The sequence below is a fragment of the Ovis canadensis genome, chromosome 2 (assembly GCF_042477335.2).
Source record: "Ovis canadensis isolate MfBH-ARS-UI-01 breed Bighorn chromosome 2, ARS-UI_OviCan_v2, whole genome shotgun sequence".
Taxonomy (NCBI): domain Eukaryota; kingdom Metazoa; phylum Chordata; class Mammalia; order Artiodactyla; family Bovidae; genus Ovis; species Ovis canadensis.
The window spans coordinates 60,633,828-60,661,593 of NC_091246.1; the positions used below are offsets into that span (position 1 = coordinate 60,633,828).

Here is a 27,766-nt window from a genome sequence, read left to right on the forward strand (position 1 = left end):
TTAAAAACTCCTCTTCAGTGACTGGGAAATATAGCTTAACTAACAGCTTCTGACTTATTTGCATGAGTACAAAAAATATTGCTCACTATTATTATAGTTTTCAAAATAGCAAAATCATAACTTTAATGCAAGTATAAAATGAATACATGCCAATGATTTGATTCAACTAATTATTTAATCAAGGAACCAGTAAGCTGTTAAAACCAGTTCAAAGAGTATTTGAAAAGCTAAATATCTATAAGCAATTTATAAAGGAACATTAGGATAAAAATGTTGGTTTAGATACAAAACTGATTAATGTTCAACAGGGCAATAAACTGTACCTCAGGGTGATCTTTTCCACTGGACAGAAACTATTGCATCTCTGCTCAGTAAAAATCTGCAAGTTAATATCTGCCTCTGCAGAGCTGTAAGATCAATAGAAAGTCAACTCAACAGTGCTTCTAAAGAACATCCAGTAATTTTATTTCCAGTTCACAAATAATTTTTCTGACACTGTTAAATATAAGAATATTTGCTGCATCAAGCTTCTTCATTGCAAAAGTTGCTTACACTGTTAATTCTTATAACTTGTTCCTATTTTAATAGGTATTGCAAAAGCAGAAAGCCTGGACAATGTCTAAATAGCTACAAATTCTGAATAAGTAAGATCTAAGTTAGTGAAGTTTTTCCTATATAGGTATAAATGCCAGTTCATCATGAAAACAATCCATTAAAATATTTTCCCCTACATTTTTGTAGCAGGTAATCTGTAGAATTATTTACCTATAGCATGGATCTTTGGGGTTAAAAATTCAAGGAAAGGTTTTTGCGGTAGAAAGCTTAGCATTAGTGTAGATTACCGTTAAATGTGCCTATAGTGTATAGTGGTCCAGTGTACCCTGTTAGCATTTATCTGTGCTCAAATTGCACTGTCATGAGATTCCCCAAAGAGAGAGTGAGCGATTAGTTTCCCTTTCAAATTCTTCTTTTTTTTTTTTTTTTTTAGGATAACAGATTTATTAAATTAAGAAGCTGTTTTCAAGACAAAAATATAGGGAGGGAATGGGAACATCAATCATTTTCCAGCCAAACCCACTATGGAGTCATAGTCATGTGCTCTCATTATTGCCCTAAAATCTTGCCTCCTTCAATAGATACCTTCCCTCTATATTTCTACTCTTCCTGCTTAGCTACCATAAGAGAACGTTTATCACTTTTGGCTTAGTTGTGTAGCTTTCTTTTTCCTCTCAAATTCTTCATTTGTTCACTTATCTACCTCCACAGACACTCTCCCCAAAGATCTAAATGATCTTGGCTGGTCTTGAGATGTCTTGATCGCCTTCCTAAAGGAAGCAGCAAGCTCATGCCTAGGACATAGTAGATGCTCAATAAATTTCTGCTTCATCAATTGGTGAATGTGCATAAGACTAAGATCACTGCTGAGGCCCAGTGCTTCTCAAACTTAACAGCACATCAGAATCACCTACAGTGTCCTGGGCCTCACCCCCAAAGTTTCTGATCAGCAGGCATGAGAATCTGTATTGCTAACAAGTTCCCAGCAATGCCAATATTGCCAGTCTCAGGACCTTGCTTGGAGAGTCACTGCCTTAAAGTAAATGGCTGAATAAAAATAATCAGATTTGTCCTCAGAAGTCTATGCTCTTGCTTTGAATTCAAAGGGTAAGCCATGTGTCTGAATTCCCCATTAATTTTACCTCTTCTGATGGTGACATTATAGCTATGAGGAACCGAGAATGTGGACGGAGAAGGAATTTTATTGTTGACCCCACAGAATCCTACCACTTCCGCATGCTAACTATATCTTCTTAACGGCCTTGGAGCCTCTGAAGTGGTCCCCCAATCCTTGGACAGACACTAGATGATGACTTGCAGTTCAGAAAACATAATCACTGCATATCTATGGTTACAGGTTCCTTTTATGAACAGATGCCCCCTGACTTTCCATGTGACCTTAACTAGAAAGCTTCAGGCTGTTTCTAACAAAAGCAAACATATACCCTCTCAATCTGTTCAGTGTTTGGCTTTAGTCCTATTAGTGTTTTTAAACTTTTACTCTCTTCCCATATACACACATGTACCACCTTCACCTCTAACTGACTTTCAGAAGGAGATTCCCTCAGCCAGTCTTATTTTTTCTTTAAACCTTAAGTTCTGAACAGGAAAGAAAATATTTTTAAGAGGATAAATTGTACATAGAGAGTCATTCTTATTTTGCAGATGGTGAGGAATCTATCTGTTGCCTCTGGAGTGACAGTAGTACATGAACTCTAAATTGTTCTTTGCTTTGAAAGGATTGCTGCTGCTGCTGCTAAGTCGCTTCAGTCATGTCCGACTCTGTGTGACCCCATAGACGGCAGCCTACCAGGCTCCCCCGTCCCTGGGATTCTCCAGGCAAGAACACTGGAGAGGATTGCCATTTCCCTCTCCAATGCATGAAAGTGAAAAGTGAAAGTGAAGTCACTCAGTCGTGTCTGACTCTGAGCGACCCCATGGACTGCAGCCTACCAGGCTCCTCTGCCCATGGGATTTTCCAGGCAAGAGTACTGGAGTGGGTTAGGGTTATGCAAAGTTAAAAAGCAGAAACGCTAGGTTTAAAAGACTGCCTGCCTTTTCCTGATTCCATTTCAGCTTTACTAGGTTTTTCTAGCAACTGTCAACGCTTGCCTGACTGCCCCTGTTCACTAGAGTTGCCAACTGTCTTCTATAAAAATAGCACCACCAGCGAGAAGGGTAGGGAGTGAGGGGGGAAAGCCTCTGGTTTCTCAAGGAACTAGCCTTCTGCCATTTGCAAAATACCTAACGTTAATAACCACACCTCTTATGTGTAGACAGAAACCTTTGCTTGTGAAATTATCACATTACAGAAGGAGCTCTCACATATAAAAAGGAGTGCTATGCTGTGCTTATAGTCTTTCAGTCCTGTCCAACTCTTTGTGCCCTATGGACTGTAGCCCACCAGGCTCCTCTGTCCATGGGGATTCTCCAGGCAAGAATACTGGAGTGGGTTGCCATGCCCTCCTCCAGGGGATCTTCCCAACCCAGGGATCAAACCCAGGTCTCCCGCATTACAGGTGAACTCTTTACTGTCTGAGCCACCAGCGCAGTGCAGAATCTCTTAAAATAGTGTTTGTTTGCTGAAAATAAAATATTTACCAAAGGGGGAAAAGTAAAAAGTTGAAGTGTTAAGTATAATTGGAAATTAATATAAAGCAAATTTGAAATTTGCTAACAGAGGAATCTCACAGAATATCAAAAGCAGCTTAATATTACACAAACAAGCATAAACATGTTCATACACAGTAATAAAACTCTCCTTATTTTATGGTTACATGTTTCTTTCTGGACATGATCAGTTTCGGTTAATGTCAGGACTGGCTTGTTTGACATGAACACAGCTGAGCTGTGAGGTATTTTTTGTGACAATACCAAGGAAAGCTGACAGTGGCGTTTTCCCTTTTAGTGTCTTGGAAAATCTTCATTGTTGTGAAAACTGAAAGTTAACTGGGTTCATACATGAATAAAATTAGAGGGATTGCCCTTTGTGCATAAAATATTATGTGGGTTACAAAAAAAATTTGTATTATTCTGTTTACTGAACATGATAGATTTAAAAGTCAGGAAGAAAATAACAAGGATGGAAGCAACATGGAGGTCTTGGGAGTTTTCAGTCTTCCCTTTATGTTTCTGAATCAGGAGCAATTACTGTATTGCAAAACTGATGGTAAAGGAATCAGAGCTTAGTCTCATCGTCTGTTCAGGCGCAGATTAGATGTGTTCAGTAGTAGCGATGGGGCCAGACTAATCAGTTTCAGTTCAGTTCCATCACTCAGTCATGTCTGATTCTTTCCAACCCCATGGACTGCAGCACGCCAGGCTTCCCTGTCCATCACCAACTCTCGGAACTTGCTCAAACTCAAGTCCATGGAGTCGGTGATGCCATCCAACCATCTTATCCTCTGTTGTCTAACCAGTTTAAAAAGTTCAAATCTGTCCTGTTTATAAAGTGGTAACAGTAGAGAGAATGTTTACTGCTTCCTTTTTTTTCCCCTTGCACTCAGAACTAGCTGCCTTTACAATGATCCAGAAATGTCTTCTATGGAGAAGGAGTAAGAATTCACCATCAATTAACAATTATGTGGTTATTCATTGTATTGTATGGCTGGGCTCTGAAAGAGAAAAATACATTGAGGATTGGGTAAACACCGTTTAGATGTTCAGCTTTCATGTCCTCTATGCCTGAAATTATAAACCTAAAGAGAAATGTGTCAGCTTAACACCATCTCATTCATGATCACCATTAGATGTCTTAAGGAAAACCCAACTTTTTACTCGGTGTTCTATTTTTCCAGCCCTAAAATGAGGAGAAAATGAATATTAGAGCCAGATGTAAAAGTGTTTGGGCAAGAAGAATCCAACTGTTTTCTGAATGACATTATCCATGTTTTAATTAGTGAAAGTAGGGACTTCCATTTGAAATTATTATTTTGATGGGTGGGAGAAAAAACATCCTTATTTAGAAAATTCAAGAGGCAGCTGAGCCTAGATGGAACTTTAGAAATGATCTTGTCCATCTAGTCTCATCCTGTGAGAAATAAAAATTGAGCATCTGTTTACCATGTGCCAAGTTCTAAGTAAAAAGCTGCACCCACCCTATCTCATGTTTATCCTCAGAATAAGCCAAGGAAGTACATTGTACAGATAAGGAAAGAGCAGCATAGAGAGAGAAACTGACCAATCCAACGCTGTTCAGCTCAAAGAATGCCCTGGAGCTGGGACCAGAGCCTTTGCAGTGCAGTTCCAGAGCCAGTGGTTGTGGTTTTAAAATCAGAGACAGGTGGCCTTGGTGCTGGAATGGGTGTTCAACCTCTGATCTAACCAGGGAGGACAAAATTAACACCTAAGACAAAAGAGTTCACTGCTGTGTGGCCAGTTTCAAGGAATAAGCTGTGGTCACCATCATGTTCTCAGAGAGAACTTGGCCATCCAATCAGGAGCTCTTAATTGGGTGTGAGTTGTGGAGAATTTAACATTGTCCTCCTTCACAGGAATCCAGAAGGAGGGGCAAAGACCCGCATTTAAATATATCCGCTATTCTCACCTTTTGTTCTCTTTTCCCTGGAGGAGGTCTGAAGGGAAACTGGAAAATCCCGGTGCACTGGCTCGGGAGTTGCCGTGGTGACCTTATAAGGAAGTTTATGCACAAAAACTCAAGGGAAGGTCTTTACTGACAAAGAACAGAAGCCGTAAAGGAGACCTTTGAAATCGCACAGCTACTTTTCTGAAGGTTTCACTGGTCCCACCTTTTTGAGATGAAGACAGCAATTGCTTCGAGCAAACTGCCACGTGAAAATTCCACAAAACAAAAATACCATAGTCCATCTAAAAGAAGATTTTTTTTTTTTTTTTGTGCAAATCATCCCTTTCTCAGCAAAGCAGCGCCCCCTAGAGCAGAGTCCTGCACCTACAGCTAACGAGCTGCATGGGCAGAAGGTCCCCTCACGGACCTACATACAGCTGCTACATCTGCGGGCTTACCCACTCCTCTGCCTGCCTTGTCTGTTTTGCTCGCCATCTGTATATTAGGCTGTCTGGGTTGGGAAGAGGGCAAAACACCGCTTCTGGTTGGGCTTCATTCCGGGGCTGGGCATGGGGATGGGGGTGGAGGGGATATGTTGCAAATTGGTTATGTTACTTGCCATTTCTTAGAAAATGTTAGTCTCCCTGCTTCCCCTTTCATCAGCCCTCTCTTTCCTAAGCTCTTTCTTACCAGGCACATGATCACAGTGTGGAGGATGAGATCTGGGATGAGGGGCCAGAGTGGCCAAGACTTTTTTTTCTGCTGACCTCCTGCTCTGGATTTCTGGCTTTATTTAGTATCAGACTAAGAGGCTTCATTTACCTTCTAGTTTCTGAGTGGAAGCATTTTACACCTTCTATAGCTAGTATCAAATGGATACGCTGAAAAACGGGCATAGACTCTTCCAAGGAACTCCATTAGGGCAAGAATAAGACGTACTGGGTACTGATGCTGTCACGGCCTCCCATTTCCTCAGAGAGAGAAGGGAAGGTTAAGTCCATCTCCCACTCTTCCTATAGAAAACAGGTTTATCATTAAACAATGTTGTCTGATACTTTGTAAAACACAAAGAACAAAAAAACCTCATTTAACACACATTAGGAGCCAAAAATAGCCTATAGAAAATTATCAAAAAGTTGCTATGTCTCACTGGAAAATTATAGAAAGTGAAGCCCGTCTGCCCAGTGAGGAATGCTCCTTTCATGTTTGAATTCTGATTAAAAGTAAGTTTTTTTCCAAAAAGCATACTATTTTGAAAAGTAATACAGATGTTTGTTTCCTTCACACTCAGGTTTGGATTTTATTTTTTTCATTCATCTCCTAAAACTTGCAACATGACTTTTTATATTCTTACATAAAAAGTATACATGGTCCAGAAGTGGGTCTATGTGAGAAGACTTAAATTAATAGCATTGTCCATAGCTTCATTAGCTCCACAAGACCACTGCTGTCTTGTAATCTTCAGGTGGTTTCCTGCATTTACTTAAAAAGCATCCACTTTTGACTATATTCTTGCTCTTTCCATAAACTCGATTATTAAAGTTCAGTCTCTCAGCATTTGTGTACCAGAAACTGAAGGGATAAATTAAACCCTAAAAGGTTTACAAAAAAAGTCAGTATGAAAAATCAAGTGTTTCAAAATTGTCTGTTATTTTCAGATTTTTATGAGGTGTCTTGATGGTGAGGAGAAGGGAATGGTAACACAGTCCAGCACTCTTGCCTGGAGAATCCCATGGATGGAGGAGCCTGGTGGGCTGCCGTCTGTGGAGTTGCTAAGAGTCGGACACGACTGAGCAACTTCACTTTCACTTTTCACTCTCATGCATTGGAGAAGGAAATGGCAACCCACTCCAGTGTTCTTGCCTGGAGAATCCCAGAGACGGGGGAGCCCGGTAGGCTGCAGCCCATGGGGTCGCTAAGAGTCGAACACGACTGAGCGACTTCACTTTCACTTGATGGTGAACAAAGTGACCATGTATACTTTAAACTTTTCAAGACGATTTCAAGTATTTTGACCCAGATTCTACTTTTCAGATAGTGTGCTCCAAATTTTGATTTAATAAATATTCTCTTGGTCTATGAAAGAAACTGAGCCACCACCATGTAAACAGCAATAACATTCCGATCATCAGTCAAACTTAACATATTCTTTCGGGAATAACTGCAGCTGGGAAATACATTTTTGAAGCAGAAACAAGAAAGACCTGTTTTTTTGAAAAGCATATTAGAAAAAGATTGAACGGTCAGAGTGGATAAAAAGAAGACACCTTCATGGTAAAAACCCTGTTGATAAGGAAACAAGTCAGATCCTTAAGGGCATAAAAAAGAGATTAATATCCATGACAACCTGGCCTCTCCTAATAGTCAGTATGACTGGGTCTGAAAACTCCCAAAGGACAGAAGATTATTGCAAGTAGAGTAATCAAGCAGTGAGATATGGTTTTTTCATTTCAGAGAGACACTAAACTGCTACTATTACTCTACTACTCAACTAATATTACTGCTACTAATAAGAGACATGTACTGTATGTTCATTATGTACAACTGAAAACATTTTAGACTAATCCTTAGCAAGCTGTTCTATTTTACAGATACAGAAATGGAGACTTAAAAAAGACAGGTAGCCTGGCCAAGGCCCCAGGGCTAAGAAATGGCAGAATTGCTGAGGGTATCTCAAAGGAGTATACCCTACTGCTGTACCGTGGATGGGTTAGCTTTATTTGCACAATTATGAGAATGAACATTTGCTGCAGATTCCACAAGTAAAGCACAGTAACCTTTGCAACATATAAATGTAAGGCCTTCCTCCCTCCAGAGAGAGGAAGGGCAGATCTAAGCGAAATCCGCACATACTTCCCAAATTACCCAACTCAAACAGAACATTTTTCTTTCGTTTCCTCCTCTGCGTGTCCACTAGCTGTGGTCAATTTCTCTGGCAGGTGTCAGAAAACTGTGATATGTTCACAAGAGGTAGAAGAAAGACACGAGTGGCCCAAAGACATTTTCAGCTTATTCCCTAGATATTTGGAAACTCAATAGACATCCTTTTTCCTTTGTTTTAATCTTTTTTTTTTAATTGAAGTATAGTTGATTTACAATATTGTGTCAGGTGAATAGCAGTGATTCTGTGTGTGTGTGTATGTGTGTGTGTATCCAGATTCTTTTCACTTGACCTAGAGATTTGTCAGACTAAGTCAGACAAGTACCACATGACACCACTTATACATGGAGTCTAAAAAAAATGATACAAATGAACTTATATACAAAACAGAAATAGACTGCCAGACAAAGAAAACATTCATTTTGTTTTGGTCACCAAACTCAGGAGACATTCTTTAAAAACAAGTTTTTCTTAGGCTATAAGAATCCATCTCATTAAGGTAGCTGTGCCCTTTTCAGGCAAATCCTTTGGCTTTAGAAAATGTTGGAGGGTGAGAGTGAAAGCAGTGGAGTCACAACCAACAAGTTTCCAACATGTACCCTGGAGGTGAAAGCAGGTCCCTCACACCCAGGGACATGGCACACACACTCTTCAGAAGCACGCAGAACCCAGCACGTGCTGTCATGGAAACGACAGATGATTCGGGAGCAAAGTGGCCTCTACCTGTGGGAGGGATGGGTGGTCCAGGGTAATGCTTGCACTTGGCTTATTAGTATTCTTTTTCTTTTTTTAATATGATAAAATACAGCTAACACAAAATGTACTATCTTAACCATTTTCAAGTGTACAATTCAGTAATATTAAGTACATTCATGTTGGGAAACCAATCTCCAGAACTTTTCGATCTTGCAAAACTAAAATTCTATTCCCATTAAATCAGAACTCCCACCCCACTGTACACCACCCCTTCTACTGTCTGTCTCTATAAATTTGCTCTAGTGGAATCACATGATATTTGTCTTTTTACAACTGGCTTATTTCACTTGCCATAATGTCCTCAAGGTTCATCTATGTTCTAGTTTCCTTCCTTTTAAAGGCTGAATAATATTCATTATCCTGGAGGAGGAAATGGCAACCTATCATCATAGGTATACACCAAATTTTGCTATCCATTCATCCCTCAGTGGACACTTGGGTGGCTTCCTCTTTCTAGCTTTTGTGAATATTGCTGTCATGAACATGGGTGTGAAAATATCTGTTCAAGTCCCTGTTTTCAGTTATTTTAAATCTATATCTACAGAAGTGGAATGCTGGCTTATATGGGAGTTCTATTTTTAATTTTTTGAGGAACTTCCATACTATTTCCCTTAATAGCTGCACTAATTTACATTCCTAACAACGGTACACAAGGGTTTCCTTTTCTCAGCATCTTTGTCAGCACTTTTTCCCTGTTTTTTTAGATCATAGCCATGTTCATGGGTGTGAGGTAGTACCTCAATGTGATTTTGAGTTGTGCTTTTTAAAAACAGCTTTGTTGAGAGAAAATTTACTCATTTAAACTACATAGTTCAATGGCTCAATAGCGTCACTGAGTTGTGCAACACCAAAATCAATTTTAGAACATTTTCCTCACTTCTAAATTACTCTGTCACTCCCATTTCGCCCCACCCCAAGTCCCTGACAATCACCAGCCTGCTTCCTGACCATGTCTGCGTCTTCTGAGCCTTTCCTATGAATGCAGTCACATGAGCTTTAGGACTGGCTTATTTCATTTAGCCTCGTGTTTCCAGGGTCATACATATAGTAGCAAGTTTATAACTTTTCACGTTAGAAATGTACTTTTGATGAATGTAACATACAATTTTTAAAACTCTGAGACATATTATCTGGGAGGAAGCATCAAAGGTGCTATGCATGAAAAAATGTCAACAGTGGTTTTATTTGGATGATGGCCCAACAAGTAACTTTAAAATTTTTCTTCATCATTTTCTGTAATTTTCAGAAATAAAAAAATAAACGTGCTTCTTTTATAATGAGAAAAAAAAATGTATTATATGTCTTTTCAATGTATCCGGTCTTTTGTCTTTGATTTTATTATTTACTTGACTATGCCAGATCCTAACTGCAGCATGTGGAATCTAGTTCCCTGACTGGAGATTGAACCCTGGCCACCTGCATTGGAAGCGCAGAGTCTTAACCACTGGACCACCAGGAAAGTCCTGGAAAAAAAAAATGTTTTTAAGAAAATACTGGAGGGTTTTTTGCCATTGTTTTCTTGTTTACCACTGTCATAATTTAGCACTTGTCAGATACTCCTTATATCAGGCAGATCATTTATTTGCCTCTCAAGAAACAGTCATTTACAAGAAAGGAAAGGTGGATTTCCAAAATGCAATAATAGTCCTTAATCCATTTAAAAATGAGCCGGCACAAGAGTCTTTTGCCCTCTAGATCATTTTGAAAGGTGTAAAATGCTTCTAGAAACAGTTTGGCAAAAATAAACAGACTCCATCTTTTAGAGAAAGCCTTGGCAACTCGGGGAAAACTGTGTTTTTACCACATTGGTCTAGTATAAGAAACGTGCATGAATTATTTTCAATAAGTCCTCAGGGAAAAAAGCAACAAGCACAGGCTCCCTGAATCATTACTGCTTCTTATTCAGTTTTCCACGTTGCTCATTTTTTTTTTCTTCCTTTCTTTTCAAAGTATTAATCTGAAGCTGAAAGAAAAGCCCTAGTTGGCCACATCTGGACGAAGGGGCTGCTTTTCTGCTTCGTGGTTCTGTTGAGACCTACCTACCTGGAAGAGACAGCACTGATGGTACTCTGTTTCCAGTTTGCACTACCTGCTGCCATTCTAAATTTCTAAGGGGAAAAACAGTAAGAGAATCTGTTTACTCTTAACATGTTTTATGGAATTATGTGTATTTCCTATTTTGCCAATTATGTGCCTCAAAGATTTTAGTTGAACCTTAGCAAGAAAGTAGGATCTTCCATTTCAATATTTCATTAACCCTTGGTATAGTGGTATTTCGTCTCTTTGTTGACTGCTGTTGACCACTGAGGTAACTTCAGTCCACTATTCATTATGAGTGGATTTCTCCTTGGTGATCACTTCAAGTTTAAAATACACAGGACTCAACCGTCCCTGGGAAAGTTGGCCCCACATAAACGCCACCTTTCAAACCCTGAGCTTGCTTAAGATAGCCATAACGCAGACACAGGTGTGACACCACGTCAGTTAAGCATCCACTTGGTTCTTGTCCACATTTATTCTAACATCTCCAAAGGAAGCCAGGTTTCCTAATTCACACCAATTTCATTTTAGTTATCAAAATGGGCATTGTGTGTTCTGTGAATTTGGTCTTTTAAAAAAGTCATTTCTTCAGGGAATGTTGAAGACCTCCAAACTGAGAAACTTAAGGATCAATGTTCACATTTCTGGTAGCTGTCTTTGATTCAAGCCATGAACTTAGTTCAAGATGTTGCACTTTAAGTGCTAAGGGCACTGTGGAAGGCAGCCCCTCAGAAATTCATTTTTTGGTAACACTGAGTTATCTGAATCTCTCTCACATGCATTATCAAAATAATCTGCTTTAACACACTCACGGGCTTAAAATTAAATATGAGTATGTACTATCCTTTGCAAAATAGTTCTTTATAGTCTCCATGTGTTTTTTAAAATACCAGCATGGTTTAGAACCCATGGGCCTCTAGAGGAAGGAGGGGTTGGTAAATCGAGCACCCCCACCTGTTTCCACATGGCCTTCAAGAACAGTTTTCGTGCTTTGGGTTGAAAAAAATTTTTTTAAATATTTCATGACATAAGAAAACTATCAAATTTCAGTCCCCATAAATAACATCTTTTTGAAACATGGCCATACATATTTGTTGACAGACTCTCTGCAGCTACTTTCATCTTGCAGCAGCAGAATGGAGTAACTGCCACAGACCATGTGGCCCATGGAGCCTAAAACATTGACTCTATAGACAGCGTTTGCTGAGCCCTGTGCCAGCCCATGCAACCTTCCTTGGCCTCCCTTTTGTAGTCAGATGCTAGTTTCTCTAACCGTACACACAAATTAGGCTGAAAACTAGTTTACTCTTAAAAAAAGAAGCTTTTGGCATCCACAAATCAGTAAGACTCATGCCTGCTGACAAAGGCAAGGAGTCCAAGCCACGAACACATGGCTCGGGGTGTGCTTACACAGCCCAAGGTGAAGCTGCTTAGAAGGCTTTTGGCTGTTCAGAGGTGTTGCTGAGGTCCTGTCCTTACCCTGGAAACTTCACAGACTCCACTATCACATATCATTAACATGCTCTTCAAAATTAAACTGTAGTGGAGACCAGGGTTCCACCATAGTCTGAGAGTGATAACTATCTCCGGGAGAGCTTTCGGGGACATGTCGAGCCCTGGGTATCATGAGCTTTGAAGGAGACATCTTTGCTCAGGTTTCTGAATTTCACTGCCTTCATCTGCTTCATGTCCATCCCGCACCCACCTGCCAGACATGCTCTCATACACACAGGTCAGCTCTCTCTCCTCCATAAGCCGTAGCTACTATGTCCCCTTCTCAATCCCTTTCAACTTGGCATCCTACTAGATCATTCTTCTGGCTCTCCACCCTCATAACATCTGGCTTGTCTGATAGAGAAACCCTGGAGCACATCTTCTTCCACAGCCCACCTCCACCTTTGGCGGCCCAAATTGTGCCTTTCCCAGAACTTAGCATGGACATAAGCGCAATGACCCGGTTTCCCAATTTGTTCACCCAGTTTGCTCACTGTTGCCCTGGCATCAATATTAATAATGCTCTCTCGCTCAGTAAAGTCCCATTGTGGAAGATGAATTATGTGGTCCCCTTAGCCACAGGAAGTAATGAAGAATTCAGTGTTCAGCTTAGAGGTAGGAACCAGAGGACATAGAGCTATCCATAAAAGGTTCTTGTGACAGTCAACCAGACATAACAACAGCCTTAGCATTTACATTTTATTTGAACTTGTCAAGCCTGTTCATGGAAGGCTACTCAGGTGGTATTCTGTTTGGAGTTTTATCTTGCTATGTGGAAATTATGAGCATCTTTCCCAATCAATGATTTTGTTTGGACTGTTCAATGAGCTGCATAACCATTCTGATAGTTAGGCATCTGCTATTTTATTATCTTAAAAAGAAAATTTAATTGCACGTGCTAGAGAAAAGCTACCATGTAAATTCAAACCAAGTGAATAGAAGCCTAGAAGAATTCTGAAAAAAATAACCCCTCAGCAAATAGGTAGACAGATGTAAACATTCACACCATTAGCTATCTAGCTTTTGCATTCTGAGCATTCTTGCTTTGGTTCTGACTTCTGGGAACTGTTTGCACTTTTCCTGTAGATTTGTTGTTGAGGGAACCAAAGGGTCATTGGGGCAAAAGTATTGTTTTCCCAAAGTGTCAACTGCTATTCACTTAGCTCCTTGATTAAGAGAAAGAACAAAAATCTGCACAGAAGATATTGTCAAGGAGTAAGAAAGTCTGTCTGAGGGCAACAGCTGAAGGTGGAAGAAAACCCGGAAGTTCCTGTTGAAGCCATACAATGTTTTATGGGGTTATCTTCTAAGACAAAATACCGACATATGTAAGGAAGTCACTACTCCACGCCTTTGTGTTATTAAGGTCTTGTTTTAAGTATTCAGTTATGGTACTGATTTTGCAACTCTCATCTAATTAATCATAATGCCTCTGTAGTTTGCTCCCTTAGAAATATTTAGATGTGCACAAATGAATCTTTTATATGTTTAAAGGTTTTTTTCTACCATGTATTGGATTGCTCAGAATAAAGTATCTATTAGACCTTTGTTTTAGTAAATAAACTCTACCTAAATAGTGTGAATTGATAATATAAAAATATGTAACAACACTATATATATATTCATATATATATATATTTATATATATATATATATAGCATCTCTGTATAATTCAGAAATAAAAAAAAAAATGATTCCACAAGTGATGGCATTCTTTCTCTGAGTCAGTAAGAATCTATCTCCAGCTTCACTTTGCAGGAAGTCTTATCTGGATGTCAGTCTAGCTGGGCCCTCAGTCCTTGAGAACAGGATAAATCTTGGCATTCTTGTCACCCAAACTTTATTCCCTTTACACTTTTGTTTTCCATGCCTCAAACAGCTACACTTTCAAAATGTGTTGTTTGCTTCCTGAGAAAGCAATTTCTCACTTTGGAAGCATCTCTCAGTTTCATGGTTACTTGATTTTGTCAACTTTTCCTTTCTCTGTCCTTCATCTTTCCAGAGCAGAGGTTTATTTTTTAATTAAAATGCATTAAATACCATTTTAAATTTAGTTCTTTAATTTTTACTTTCACAACCATCAAACGGCACTGGGAATTACCACTGAGATTTTTTTTTTTTAAACCTAATAAACAAATGTGTGGCTCTGCCTCTCAGAAAGTTGTTGGAATAACCAAATGAGAAGTTGCTTTACAAAAAGTGAGATACTTCATGTCTTCATGATCTAGGATTTAATGCTGGTGGATACTGTCCTCTACCTAACTAAGAGAAGAAGGACAAGAGAAGACTGAAAGGTAATTACAGGCAAATGAAGGGCATGATATTACAAGGTGGACTGTTACATTCATTCTGCTCCCATCACCTGACTATGGTTGTGGGAATGGGAGGCAGGGTAGGCATCCAGCACTAGGGGAAGGGATGGGTGAAGTGTGGAGGATACACACTATGGTACTGACAAGCTACTAGAAGCAACAAATTATACACCGAGAGAGCAACACTTCAATCATGGGGTAGAGTGGAAAAATAAGAACTCAGTATTTATAGCCAAGTGTCATTTATGTAAATTCTAACACCCCCCCCACACACACACAATATTCTACAAAGTCCATGCATAGTTGACAACTTTGCATGCTCATTAGAGTGAGTACAGGGGTAAGGGTAGGAGTGGGGACCCAGAATGAAGCTAGAAGTCTAATTAAAAATCAAAATAAATAATAAGCTTTTTAATTGGCTGAAGTTAAAGTAAATAAAATGAAAATACCTTAAACTTTCAGCCACAGATCATAGAAAAGCCTTGTTAAGGTGCTTTGGGACGTCAAGGGGCTGTTCCCTTCTACTGCTTCTCCTGTGGTTTTAACACTTCTCTGCATTGGCAGCATCAGTGCTCTGCAGCTGCCAGAAGCCTGTCCTGAGCTACCCCAAACTGGTGCCGCCTTACACATCAATCCTCACACAGTTGTAGGCTTTATAAAGCAAGGAGATTGCTCTGTGAAGCTAATTTTCCTAAACTTCATTCACATCCATTCAAAACAATTCTCTTTAGTCAAGCAAAATTATTTATTTTCAATAGCAATTTTAGTGATACTCAGATGACAGACACCAATAATTGCCATCCACTAACTCTTGTCCCGGAGAAGGCAATGGTACCCCACGCCAGTATTCTTGCCTGGTAAATCCCATGGACGGAGAAGCCTGGTAGGCTGCAGTCCATGGGGTCACGAAGAGTCAGACACGACTGAGCGACTTCACTTTCACTTTTCACTTTCATGCATTGGAGAAGGAAATGGCAACCCACTCCAGTGTTCTTGCCTGGAGAATCCCAGGGACGGGGGAGCCTGGTGGGCTGCTGTCTCTGGGGTCGCATAGAGTTGGACACGACTGAAGCGACTTAGCAGCAATGGCAGCAACTCTTGTCTTACCCTCATTGAGACACCTACACCCTCGATGCTTAATCATGCCCTCCTTGTGAAACTCTTCTCCCATAGATTGGCGAATTGAATTGTCCTTTCTCTCCCCATATTTGTTATCTATTGGTACTTAACAAATTACAGTGAATGCTCATTATTTGAGGAAGTTACATCTATTAAGGCAATGAGAACATTAAATCAGTGCATACTGAACCACCGGTCCTACAGGAAACAGGGTTAGGTTCCTGTGAGCCTCTAGTCACATTTTCATCAACTGATCAATAACATCTTATTTTATATGTGCTTCTGTTTACATACACTTTCTTTAATGATATCTTGTTGAGTCACAGTAACATTGAACTCACCGCCACATTGAATTCACAGCCAAATCCTGAATATAACTCACGCCTGAATGAAGATCACCTATTACATGAATTTTCTCTGTAAGGCACATTTCCTTGCACTTAGGAACATTAGACAGCACTTCAGCTCTATGCTTGGAGACTAAACAGTAAAACTAGCAAGAAAAATCACAAAATTCCAAAAACATTACACTAAATAGACCATGAAAATATACTGTGTGTGTACAGTGTGAGAACTGGAACCAGAAAGGTTTGTTCAAGGTTTGTTTGCTTTGTTCAACCTCATCTGGGAACATGTGCATCAGATAAGTCAACTTTCACCTTTCTGTATGTGTCTGTAAATGATCATGAAAACAAGATGAACATAGATTTGGGGTTAAAATAAATTTTAGTGAATAGGAGAATTTGCAATTGTTGGAATTCTTAAATAATGAAAATCAACTGTGTATGCCAAGACTTAGCAGGCTGAACATCACACATTTATTATGTTTCTATAAATTGGAAATCCTGATACATCTTAGCTAGGTCCTCTGCTTTAGGCGTCTCACAGGCTGGCAACCACAGTGTGGCTCAAGGTTTCTCACAAGACTGACGACATCAAGATGGCGACAAAGGTCATTCCTGACATGGCTCCCTCTTGTAACAGTTCAACTGGGAAAGAATCGGCCAACCTCATACACATGGCTGCTGGCAAGATTCAGTTTTTGGAAGGTTGTTGAACTGAGGGCCTCATTCCTTGTTGGCTGTTAGATGGAGGCTACCCTCAGTTCTCTGCCTTATGGACCTCTGCAACATGGCACCTTGTTTCCCTGACAACAAGAGAGAATTTGCTAATAAGAGGGAGGGTGCCATTTTTATAACCTTATCACAGAAGTGACATCCAGCCAATTTTGCTGCATTCCATTGATTAGAAGCAAGTCACTAGATCCAGCCCCACCCAAGGAGAGAGGATTACACAGGATGTGAGCCCTGGGAAGCTGGGACCATCTGGTGCCTTCTTTGACGTCATCCTATCACGCCCCGTTAGCCTTCTGCAAACTCCTCTCTGTGCTCTTCTCACCTGTAAATGATGGTGTTTCTCAGTGTTTCTCTTCTTTATGGTTCTACCCTTCCCCCAGTGACTTCAGCTAGCATATCTTTTCAAATTATTCAAAATCCAGTTTCAATCCCAACCTCCAAACCTCCACCGTCATTTTCTCACTCAGTCTCTGGGATCCCTCCATTCTCTGGGGAAAAAATTAAATTATTCCTCTTCTATGACCTGTTAGGACCATTCCTCTCCTATCCCATTCTCACTGAAATTACACATACTGGGATTTAAATCCTGCTTCTGTTACCAGTTATATTATTTTGGACTACTCAACTTCTTTGAACCTTAGTTTATTCATTTTTAAAATGTGGATAAAACTCTCATCTTACAAACTTATGTAAGAGCTAAATGGGATTTAAATGTCCAGCCTAATACTTAATAATAGAAGGCATTCAATAAATATTAGTTTTCCCCCACCCTGTTCTTCATCTTCACACTCACCCAATCTTTTGTCTGTTAACTTGCCAACTCCTCCAAAACCAGTGCCAACCCCACCTTTACTTTCTGTCAACCATGTTAGCCTCTTGTTTCCTCTCCCACCTCCTTTTTTAAATAGACTAATTCTCTTTAATCCTCTTCCTCTTCTCTCAGATATAGCCATTTTATGCCACTTCTGCCTTACTCTACCTCTAGCTCCTTCCAACTTTTCCATCTCTTATTTTTGCTCAGTTTACTTCTGGTTTTTACTTTTTATTTGGAAACAATCTCAAACTTGCAAGAACAGAAGAAAAAAATTACTTTTCCTGAAATATTTGAGAATAAGTTGTCTACATAATGCCTCCTCCCCGCTAGATGTTTAGTATACTTCCTACTATCGAGGACATTCTTCTCATAACCTAATACAACTATTAAAGCCAGGAAATTAACACTGAAACATTGCTACCATCTAATCCACAGATGCCATTCAAGTTTCACCTGTTCAAATTTATCCTTTAAAGTAAAAGGATCCAGTTTGTAAGAGACAGGAAGAATAAAAGAAAAGCAGGCCCCAGCAAGGGCTGCAAAAGAAATTTATAATTATTGATAAACTGGATGCTATAAGGTATGAGACTCTTGGAACAAGTCCAGAAGGAAGGAACAGTACATAATCCTGAAAACAAGATATGATCCTGGGGTCGGCGACTGTTTCTCAAATGGCGTCTCAGAGTCACATGTTTTACGTATCTGGTGGAAAATCTATAGATAAGAATGTTAGTCTTAGTTACTGGTTTGTTATTGATTACTGTTTCCTAATTACTCAATGGTTAATGATCATTTTGTTCTTTGGCCCTGAAGTCCACATGAGTTATAGTTTAACTCCCTGCATATTCTTTCATTCACGGCTGAAAGTATAATAAAGCTGGCTTGGATTCAGCTTTGGCACCTTCACCTTGGAGCGGTATTGGTCCCCTGATCCTCGCTTTTCTGAATTCTTGTGTCTCTTTTCTCATTCTCTTGCCGTATCACACTTTCGTAAACCCTGGTTGTTGAGCTGGTCTTGACATCAGTTCAGAACCACACGTGGTATTCAGTTGCCACATCTCTCTAGTTTCCTTCAATCAATTCTTTAGTCTTTCTTTGACTGGAAAGACTGGTTTTGAAAAACACTGACACTTAAGATCTCTCACAGTATTATATAGAATGTGTCTTGATTTGGGATTCTTTGTTGGATTCAGGTTATTCATCTTCTTTGGCATTTATAACTCAGAACTGATTTGTATTTTTCTCATTGTATCCTGATGATATTCATTTGAACACTTGAAGAAGATTCTGTCTATATGGCTTTTGATGGGGATGTGTCAAAAAAATACAGAGCTTGAAGGGGCTCCCACTGGTCAGATTTGGGACAGTTTGAGGATCAAACAATCATGCTAATAGATTATACTCTGTTGAATAAAATAAGATTCCATGAATTTACATCATACTGAACAACAAGATAGTTACATCCACTCACAGCAACTCCCCAATACTTATTAATTGTGAAAGGAAAAAAAGTACTTTTTTTGAGCAAAGTGAAAGTGAAAGTGAAGTCGCTCAGTCATATCCGACTGTTTGCGACCCGTGGACTGTAGCCCACCAAGCCTTTCCGTCCATGGGATTCTCTAGGCAAGAATACTGGAGCGGGTTGCCATTTCCTTCTCCAAAGAGACTTATAAAACGGCTTTCCTATTTGAAAACTCAATAGAGAAGGAATTTCCAATATAAAAAAACATCTGTGGGGACTTCCCTGGTGGTCCATTGGCTAAGACTCCTTGCTCCCAAAGCAGAGGGTCCTGATTTGGGTTTCCCTGTTGGATTCAAGTTATTCATCTTTGGCATCCATCCATCCCTGGTCAGGGAAGGAACTAGATCCCACATGCCACAACTTAAGAGTGCACGTGCTATAACTAAAAGGTCCTTTTTGCCACAGTGAAGACCTGGTGCAGCTAAATAAATAAATAAAAACATCTGTACCTTTTGTTTAAAATTATTTCCTCACCAGAATAATAATTTCCAAACGTCCATACTGGTTAGCACCATTTTCTTTTAAAGAGAATGAATGAATTTTGTATAGTTTCATATTGGTTATTTGCCATCATTAAAAGTAACTCATGATCATTGTCTAAAAAATGGAAAATACAGAAGAATAGGAAAGGAAAATGGTCTCTCCTGGTATTACCACTGGAACGCAAGCACAAATTAACATTCTGGTAGGAACTCAATGTTTACGTGACATACTCAAGATCACACAGCTGGTGAATCAGCACTGGAACAAAAACACAGACCAATGGTCCTTGCATATTTGAATTTTCCTGATGCTGGTCACTGATACCTCTTGTTCTAATTGATTTTCTTAACATACAAAATAAAATAGCTTCATTTTCTGTTTCAGGAAAGATACATGCTTATTGAAAAATAAACAATATAGAAAATATAGAGTAGAGGGTAAAATCAACCAGTCTTACCATTCAATCACATCACTGTTTATTAATACATTATAATGCATTTATCTGGAAAATCTTTCCATATATATCATCATAAATTTTTTATGTATGTAGAAAGAAAGAGAGGCAGAGTTTGTGCTCTGATTATCTCTCCATGTCCAAAATTCTTTTTGATAATTTCCTAGAAGTAGTATACCTCAGCTGAAAAGATTTTAAATTGTTGACAAACACTGCTAAACCACCTAAGGAATAATTACATTAATTTAGACTGTCACTGTGTGAGACGCTGCATTTCTCCACATGCTGTCAGAGGTTAACAGAACTAGATATTAGTTAAAATGGCTAGGACAGATTTTAACAAGTAATATGTTATTGCAATGGGGAAGGAGGTTCGGTGTAAACTGAAGTCAGCTTTGATCAGTACAGAGGTAACTGGGTGTTTTAAAGAGAAAAGGAAGGAGAAGAGAGGAAGGTGAATGGGGCTCAGCAGAGTAAGGGAAGTGAAAAATCATAGGGTGGGTCAGTGTCAGTGCTGATTATGACAGCTCTGTTTGACAGCTGGCTGTTACTGAAATGTCTTTAGGCCACACTGCCCTAAAGACACTCAAACACTATTCCTGTAGCCGTAAGGATCAAATCAAGAAATGTTTCACCAATAAACTCAGTCAGTTGCCCTACTATCTACCCCCACATTTTGTCCCTGAGGTTCTCTGAAAGAAGCAGGCCACGATGGGGCTCCCAGCTCCTGAAGGCATGGATATGTCTCTGGATTGTAGATCAGACTTATAAGTTCAACAAGCTATGCTTCTTTGACCTCTGATAAAGCCTAAAAACCCTGACTACAAGCCTGTTTCTCTCCCTGCACCTATCCCTCCTCCCAGACTATACAGGGCACCCAACAATCCATTATGTATAGAATGGAAAGAATGCAATGCTGTGATAGAATGCAAGTCCATCTCAAAAAGCTGTTAACTTCCTGTTTTTCTGGTTGACTAGTTAATAATGTTAGGGACAGAATGACCTAGAGTCTGGTTTGCAGATATATTAATTCAATGGATTGACAATCATGAAGAATAAAGAAAGGATACACTTAAGGACTGATCTGGCCCACTTCCGTCTCATACTAAAGAGATGAGAAGAAGTCTTCAAGCTCATGAGAAGGTTGGAGACACCAAGGGCCAGCCTTCTGAAAATGCACCTCTCTCTAAGGTCATGAGGAATGTTGACACTCTCAAGTCACTCCTGAGGAACGCTGGAATGACCAATGGGCTCAGAAGAAAAAGGAGCCTCACTCCCAGTCTCCACCTTAAATAAGTAGAGATGCCTCATAAATGAAAAATACTATGCAGGAAAAGACTTTCTCCAAACCAAGAGCAGGAGCCAAGGGTCTACCCACTGGCCCAAAGTTTAGAGAGTGTGGTGTGAGTAAAGAAGCATCGCTGAAGCAGGAAAGAAAGTGGCCGCAGGCTCAGCGCTTGATGTGCTCTGCTTAGTCGCTCAGTCATGTCCAAGTCTTTGTGACCCCATTGGCTATTGCCCGCCAGGCCCCTCTGTCCATGGGGATTCTCCAGGCAAGAATACTGGAGTGGGTTGCCATGCCCTCCTCCAGGGCATCTTCTCAACCCAGGGACCCAACCCAGGTCTCCCACAAGGTAGGAGGATTTGTTTACCATCTGAGCCACCAGAGAAGCCCACAGCACTTGACAGTATTAATATTTACTTTCTTTATAATCTGTATGTGGCTTCCATCTTTCCTTTTCTCTCCAGTGTGAGAAGATCTAAGAGGCCAAGAGTCACTGTCATAACAGCCTTTGATGAAGAAATGCCTTTTTACCCCTAGATGACGTGGAAATTAGATCTCACATAAGGAATAAGTAATGGAAGCACAAACAGAAACTCCTGCTATATTTTTAATTTTAACCTTCCTCCCAAAATTAAAGGAATGTCCCCTGTATCATTTATTTTATATTACAAATGACTTCAAAACAATAATTTACTCACTTTGCTCATTAATCTACAATTTGGGCAGAACTTTGTAGGGATGGCTTATCCCTGTTCCACATAGCTTCTGCCAGGGCAGCTTGGCCGGAGGCTGGGGTATCCACTCACAAGTCTGACTCACCTCAATGGCAAGTTGTTTAAAAAGTCAGACAGATTTAAAGCTACAACTCTCATGAGGATATATTACCCAGATGGCTTTTAAAGAAAAATGAGAATCATAAATAAAAAGAACAAAGTAGTCTCCTGCTTGTTAAAATATAATATTTTAAAGTTAAAAGCTTGACTTTCACAGAACTATAAAGTGAACAGGTGGCAAAGATTTATTCAACTCATTAATTACATTAATTATTAAATAAGATGTTAAGACTGATGAAATGGATTAAAAACCAGTAATGTATTTAGCAAGAAAAAGCAAGAGAGTTCCAGAAAAACATCTATTTCTGCTTTATTGACTATGCCAAAGCCTTTGACTGTGTGGATCACAATAAACTGTGGAAAATTCTGAGAGAGTTGGGAATACCAGACCACCTGACCTGCCTTTTGAGAAATCCATATGCAGGTCAGGAAGCAACAGTTAGAACTGGACATGGAACAACAAACTGGTTCCAAATAGGAAAAGGAGTCCGTCAAGGCTGTATATTGTCACCCTGCTTATTTAACTTATATGCAGAGTACATCATGAGAAACCCTGGGCTGGAAGAAGCACAAGCTGGAATCAAGATTGCCGGGAGAAATATCAATAACCTCAGATATGCAGATGACACCACCCTTATGACAGAAAGTGAAGAGGAACTAAAGAGCCTCTTGATGAAGGTAAAAGAGGAGAGTGAAAAAGTTGGCTTAAAGCTTAACATTCAGAAAACTAAGATCATGGCATCCGGTCCCATCACTTCATGGCAATTAGATAGGGAAGCAGTGACTGACATTATTTTTTGGGCCCCAAAATCACTGCAGATAGTGATTGCACCCATGAAATTAAAAGACACTTGCTCCTTGGAAGGAAAGTTATGACCGACCTGTGCAGCATATTCAAAAACAGAGACATTACTTTGTCAACAAAGGTCTATCTCGTCAAGGCTATGGTTTTTCCAGTAATCTTGTATGGATGTGAGAGGTGGACTATAAAGAAAGCTGAACAGTGAAGAATTGATGCTTTTGAACTGTGGTGTTGGAGAAGACTCTTGAGAGTCCCTTGGACTGCAAGGAAATCCAACCAGTCTATCCTAAAGGAGATCAGGCCTGGGTGTTCATTGGAAGGATGGATGTTGAAGCTGAAACTCCAATACTTTGGCCACCTGATGCGAAGAGTTGACTCATTTGAAAAGACCCTGATGCTGGGAAAGATTGAAGGCAGGAGGAGAAGGGGAAAACAGAGGATGAGATGGTTGGATGGCATCATCGACTTGATGGACATGGGTTTGGGTAGACTCCAGGAATTGGTGATGGACAGGGAGGCCTGGCGTGCTGCAGTTCATGGGGTCACAAAGAGTCAGACATGACTGAGTGACTGAATTGTACTGAACTGAATGTATATAGCATATCAGGAATGAGCAAATTTATTTTCTAATAGATTCTTAATCAGTTACTATCCAATGACACAACAAAATGCCATGTTTGGAGTTATCATTTCTACTGGAAGAAGTCAATTGTATGTATCTCTACTGAATAATGCTCGTTTCTGGGGAAATGACTTCCATTGCTCAGTCTCGGTTGATATACAGAACGAACCGTCCCTCCACAAACCCATTGTCCAAGATGGGCATGTGCCCCGGGCCAAGTCAAAAGGAGCATTGCATTCTCTCAGTGAGAGATGCAGACACAAATGTGTCCCCCAACTGGAGGCTGAAAGACACAGTCAGACTTGGCTGGGACTTTTGTAGGAGCCACTGCATTTTCAGGGGCACTTGATCCTGGAAGGTTTATGGTCTGAACCTGCTGCCAGGTGTCCTGGTATTACAGAAAGCCTGAAAGGCAGAAGTACATGAGGATGGAGACAGACAAGAGAGGACAATGGCATCCTGATGACTTGAATTGCACCCTGCATACCTGCTGCCTGACTACAGCCCTAATCCCGGACTTCTCAGTTATAGTCAGTATACTTCCATTCTTTGGTTAGTTTAAGCCAAGTAAATGGATTCCTCACAATAGTGTTCTCCAGTCCTGGCTTCTCCTTCTATGCTAGCCCCCTAAACGTATATTCATATTCACTTCTCTGTGGTTCAATTTCCCTTCTATCAAAAGAATAAACAATACGTACAAAGAGTTGTCAAGATTAAGTACATAATAAACCCAAACGTAATATACTTTTACAAATGTTAAAGCAAAAGAAATATCACATAACTTTTCCTAAATTAAATTCTATCTAGTACTGTTCATTACTACAACATGAACCCTCCCAATATCAGTCATTATTGGGTGTTCTTGAGTGTTACAGTCTGTCAAAAAATTACCTAGGAAAGACTATTCTTTGGTATACCATGGTTGCTACCGGGATGTTTGTTATCCAAGACCGTGCATTCTACACACAGGCAGGTGGCTCCACAACCTCTTTGTCATCTAGGGGATTAAGCAAATTTCACACAGCTCCTGAGACTGAAGTGCCGATCACAGAGCTGTAGCAAGTATGTCAGCTCATCCATCAGGAGTCCTACTGGCTGCTAGGACACTTGCATACAAGACACTGATGCTTGTAGATTCCTCCGCCCACTTTTCCTCAAGCCCCTGGAGCCACTGCTAATCTTGGGCAATTCCCTCTCTTTCAGCCCAGTGACTCTATCTCCAGGTCATCTCTGCCCGCTGAGGAACACCCAGCTAAATTCACCTCCCACACAAGAGCCTGGATCACATTCTATAACAGATGCCCTGTAACTTCTGATCTGGGCAGGGAAACACACAAAGAAATTAACAACCGGTGGTAGGCAGCCACCAAGAGGACTCCCCGTGGTCCCCACCTCCTGGTCCTCACACCCCTGTTAATCCTCTCCCCTTAAGTGTGGGCTAGACCTAGTGACTCACTCCTGACAAACAGAATACAGCAGAAGTGATAGAATGACGCCTCCAAAATTAGCTTATAAAACAACAGGACCATCTGGTCTTGTTTGATCTTACTCTCCCTCAATGCTCTGAGGGAAGCCAGAGGCCAAACTATGAACTTCCCCAAAGAGGATCCCACGTGGCAAGGAACTAATATCTAGGACCACGGCCAGAGAGAACCCAAGGCTTGCCAAAAGCCACGTGAATGAACTTGGAAGCAGATGGATTCTCCCGAAGATTCGCCTTGAGATGACTATAACCCTGGCCAAAGCCTGGAGTGCAGCCTCAAGAGGGACCCTGAGCCAGCTATGCAGCTGACTCCTGACTGACAGAAACTGTGAGATCAGAAATGGTGCTTATTTTAAGACTTACTATGATTTGAGATAATTTGGTACACAGTATCGTATTACTAATATGCCACTTTCAGGATCAGATGTCTATAATTGGCTAGAAATGCAAATGAATTTACCTTTGCCTTTCTTTGAAAGTCTATTCAGACAGGGACTAGGGCACAGCAATAAATAGCTTGGTAACTTACCCCACGACAACCACAAGCAAATTACTTGAAGTGATACAAGAGGGCTAACAAGAAGCTCTACCAAGGGAAATTACCACCTTCTGGCATCGACAGTCCAAACTTCATCCCACAGTGAAGATAATCAGTACGCTTCTAAGCCCCTCCAATGAAAGGAAGAAACAAGAGCCTGAGGCTCAGGGGAAGGGCAGGGAGGCAGGGGCTACAAGCCCCTTCAACTGCCCACTGGGATCCCTCAGCAAACCCAGACCTGTTCCTGTGTCTGTGAGAAAATAACAAGTTTTCGTCTAGGTGCTCAGGGTTAATGGAATTTCTAGATAAAAGTCCTCAAAGGCTAGAACTCCTGTCCCTAAAAGAGAACCCTGTCCTAAATGGGAAGATTCCAGAGCAGTTCTGAGAATGAAAGCCTGCCATGAAGACTGCCTCCAGGAACAGGAGCCCCTTAGACAACTCTGGACACAGAGGGAGTAACTGTGGGTCCGAGAGGTGGGATTATGGGACTCAGCCATGGTCTCCACCACCAGGGAATCAGAACATTCATGCACAGGGTGTGCAGCAGGCTGGCTGTGAGGCTCCCCAGCTCCCTTGGTGCTCAATGTCAGGGGTTCCTGCAGAATCCCAACCCTATACAAGACTAATCATGGAGCCTAGATTGGCACCACACTGGTAGCCCCAAATGTGGACAGAATGCATCTGAAAAGGTTTTCTGGTCAAATATGTTCTTAGCGCTCCACCATTATTCAGTCAATAACTTTCCTGTTTGTGTGAACCCTCCTGCTTATCCACGGGGACAACAATCAGGATAGGGAAGGGAAATCCAGTGCTGGAAGCAGAACGAGACTGAGGCATCTCTCCTGGATGCTTCTGCCTTGCCACCTGCGACAGGGTTTGTACTAACCCCTGGAGGATGGAAATCCTGATTGCGGAGAGAAGCAAAGATTGGGATCCAGTAATGACTTCCTCAGGGCCAGGGTCTGAGTTGTTTTAAGCCACTGCCTCACCTTCGGTGAGCATCTGGTATATGAGAAAGATCACCGACACAAGTCGCATCCCCTGAGTTCTCCAGTCCTGGCTCTTGTACCTAACGGGTGGGTGACCAAACATCTCTGAACTTCAACTAAAAAAAATCAAATTAAATGAGAACACTTCTGGTTTCTAGTCCAGAATGTAAGGAACTTGGGAGTTGTCTCTCCTGTCTACAAACACACAAAAAAAGATGAGCAAACTGCAGACTAGTAACCCTTATCTCCCCAAAGAACTGAGGTCACAGGCCAAACATCTACCCGCCCCCCCCAAACTGAAGAGACCAACAAACAGATACAGAAAATCATCATTTTTTTGGAACAGAAATCCAAGAGCAGAAACCTTGGAGGGAACCAGAACCCAGGTAGGGAAACCTAAATATAACTAACAAATTGCTGGAGACTCAGTGTGAACAAGTCTTGGGAGTTAGAGATCCTCACCTTTTGTAAGTGTTTGATGTCCAGGAGCCCCACTAACTTTTCACAGTGAAGATCAGAGAAAAATTCCCTAGTGCTTCCAGCAGGAAGGGAAAATGGCTGTTTTTATTTATGCCCAGCACATGTTCTACAAAGCACTGCCTTTAAGACTTTTACTAGACCCTAACCTACTGGGATTTTACCAGAGCCTGGAGATGGAAAATATTCAAATCCAGTCCCCTCTAAGCCTTCCTGTCTCAGCTAACAGAGGAAAACAAAATGAAACTGAGAAGCACTGGCGAAGGTCAGTACAGGCTCATGAAGGCTGAGACCTAATCACAGGAGCACAGAGCGCTTCCTCCCTCCCCTCATCCACCCCACCCCACCCCCTCGCATCACAGGGCTCCCCTGCGATAGGGGAACACGACGGGAAGAACTGTGTGTCTCAGGAAAGAGTTAAGTCCCTAGGGAAACTCAGGGACAATGAAGGAGACAAAAATAAGGATCTCAGTGGACAAGGAGCCTCTCACAGCTACAGCAAATAGTAAACACAGCCTAATGCCTGGCCAGATCCACGTAAATCCTAATTCAGGTCCTTTTACTTAGTACATTATGCCCAGTTTTCAACCCAAACTTGTAAAACATCCTAAAAGACAAGTGAAATGACGGATGTGCAGTATCATAGACTAGATTATCTAAAGCAGAAATGCATTTTTCTATACCTTAAGCTAGTTTGCTCTCTAAG

The 27,766-nt window shown here is 40.7% G+C and overlaps 1 protein-coding gene and 1 long non-coding RNA gene across 4 annotated transcripts in view; one reads left to right on the forward strand and one right to left on the reverse strand.

Moving 5' to 3' along the window:
* Window positions 1–13,814, forward strand: part of PRUNE2 (prune homolog 2 with BCH domain) — a 291,389-nt gene extending 277,575 nt beyond the window's left edge. For 2 of the 3 annotated variants that reach the window (XM_069576309.1, XM_069576310.1), the window contains one exon: window positions 10,668–13,814. In XM_069576309.1, the coding sequence (XP_069432410.1) occupies window positions 10,668–10,698 (31 nt within the window). In that variant the 3' untranslated portion in view covers window positions 10,699–13,814. Of the gene's footprint in view, window positions 1–4,061; window positions 4,110–10,667 lie in introns of all 3 variants that reach the window. The other variant, XM_069576307.1, reaches the window with a different exon arrangement.
* The window catches only part of LOC138433517 (uncharacterized), a 57,860-nt gene that overhangs the window by 4,487 nt on the left and 25,607 nt on the right, over window positions 1–27,766 (reverse strand). The gene's annotated exons all lie outside the window — the stretch shown is intronic.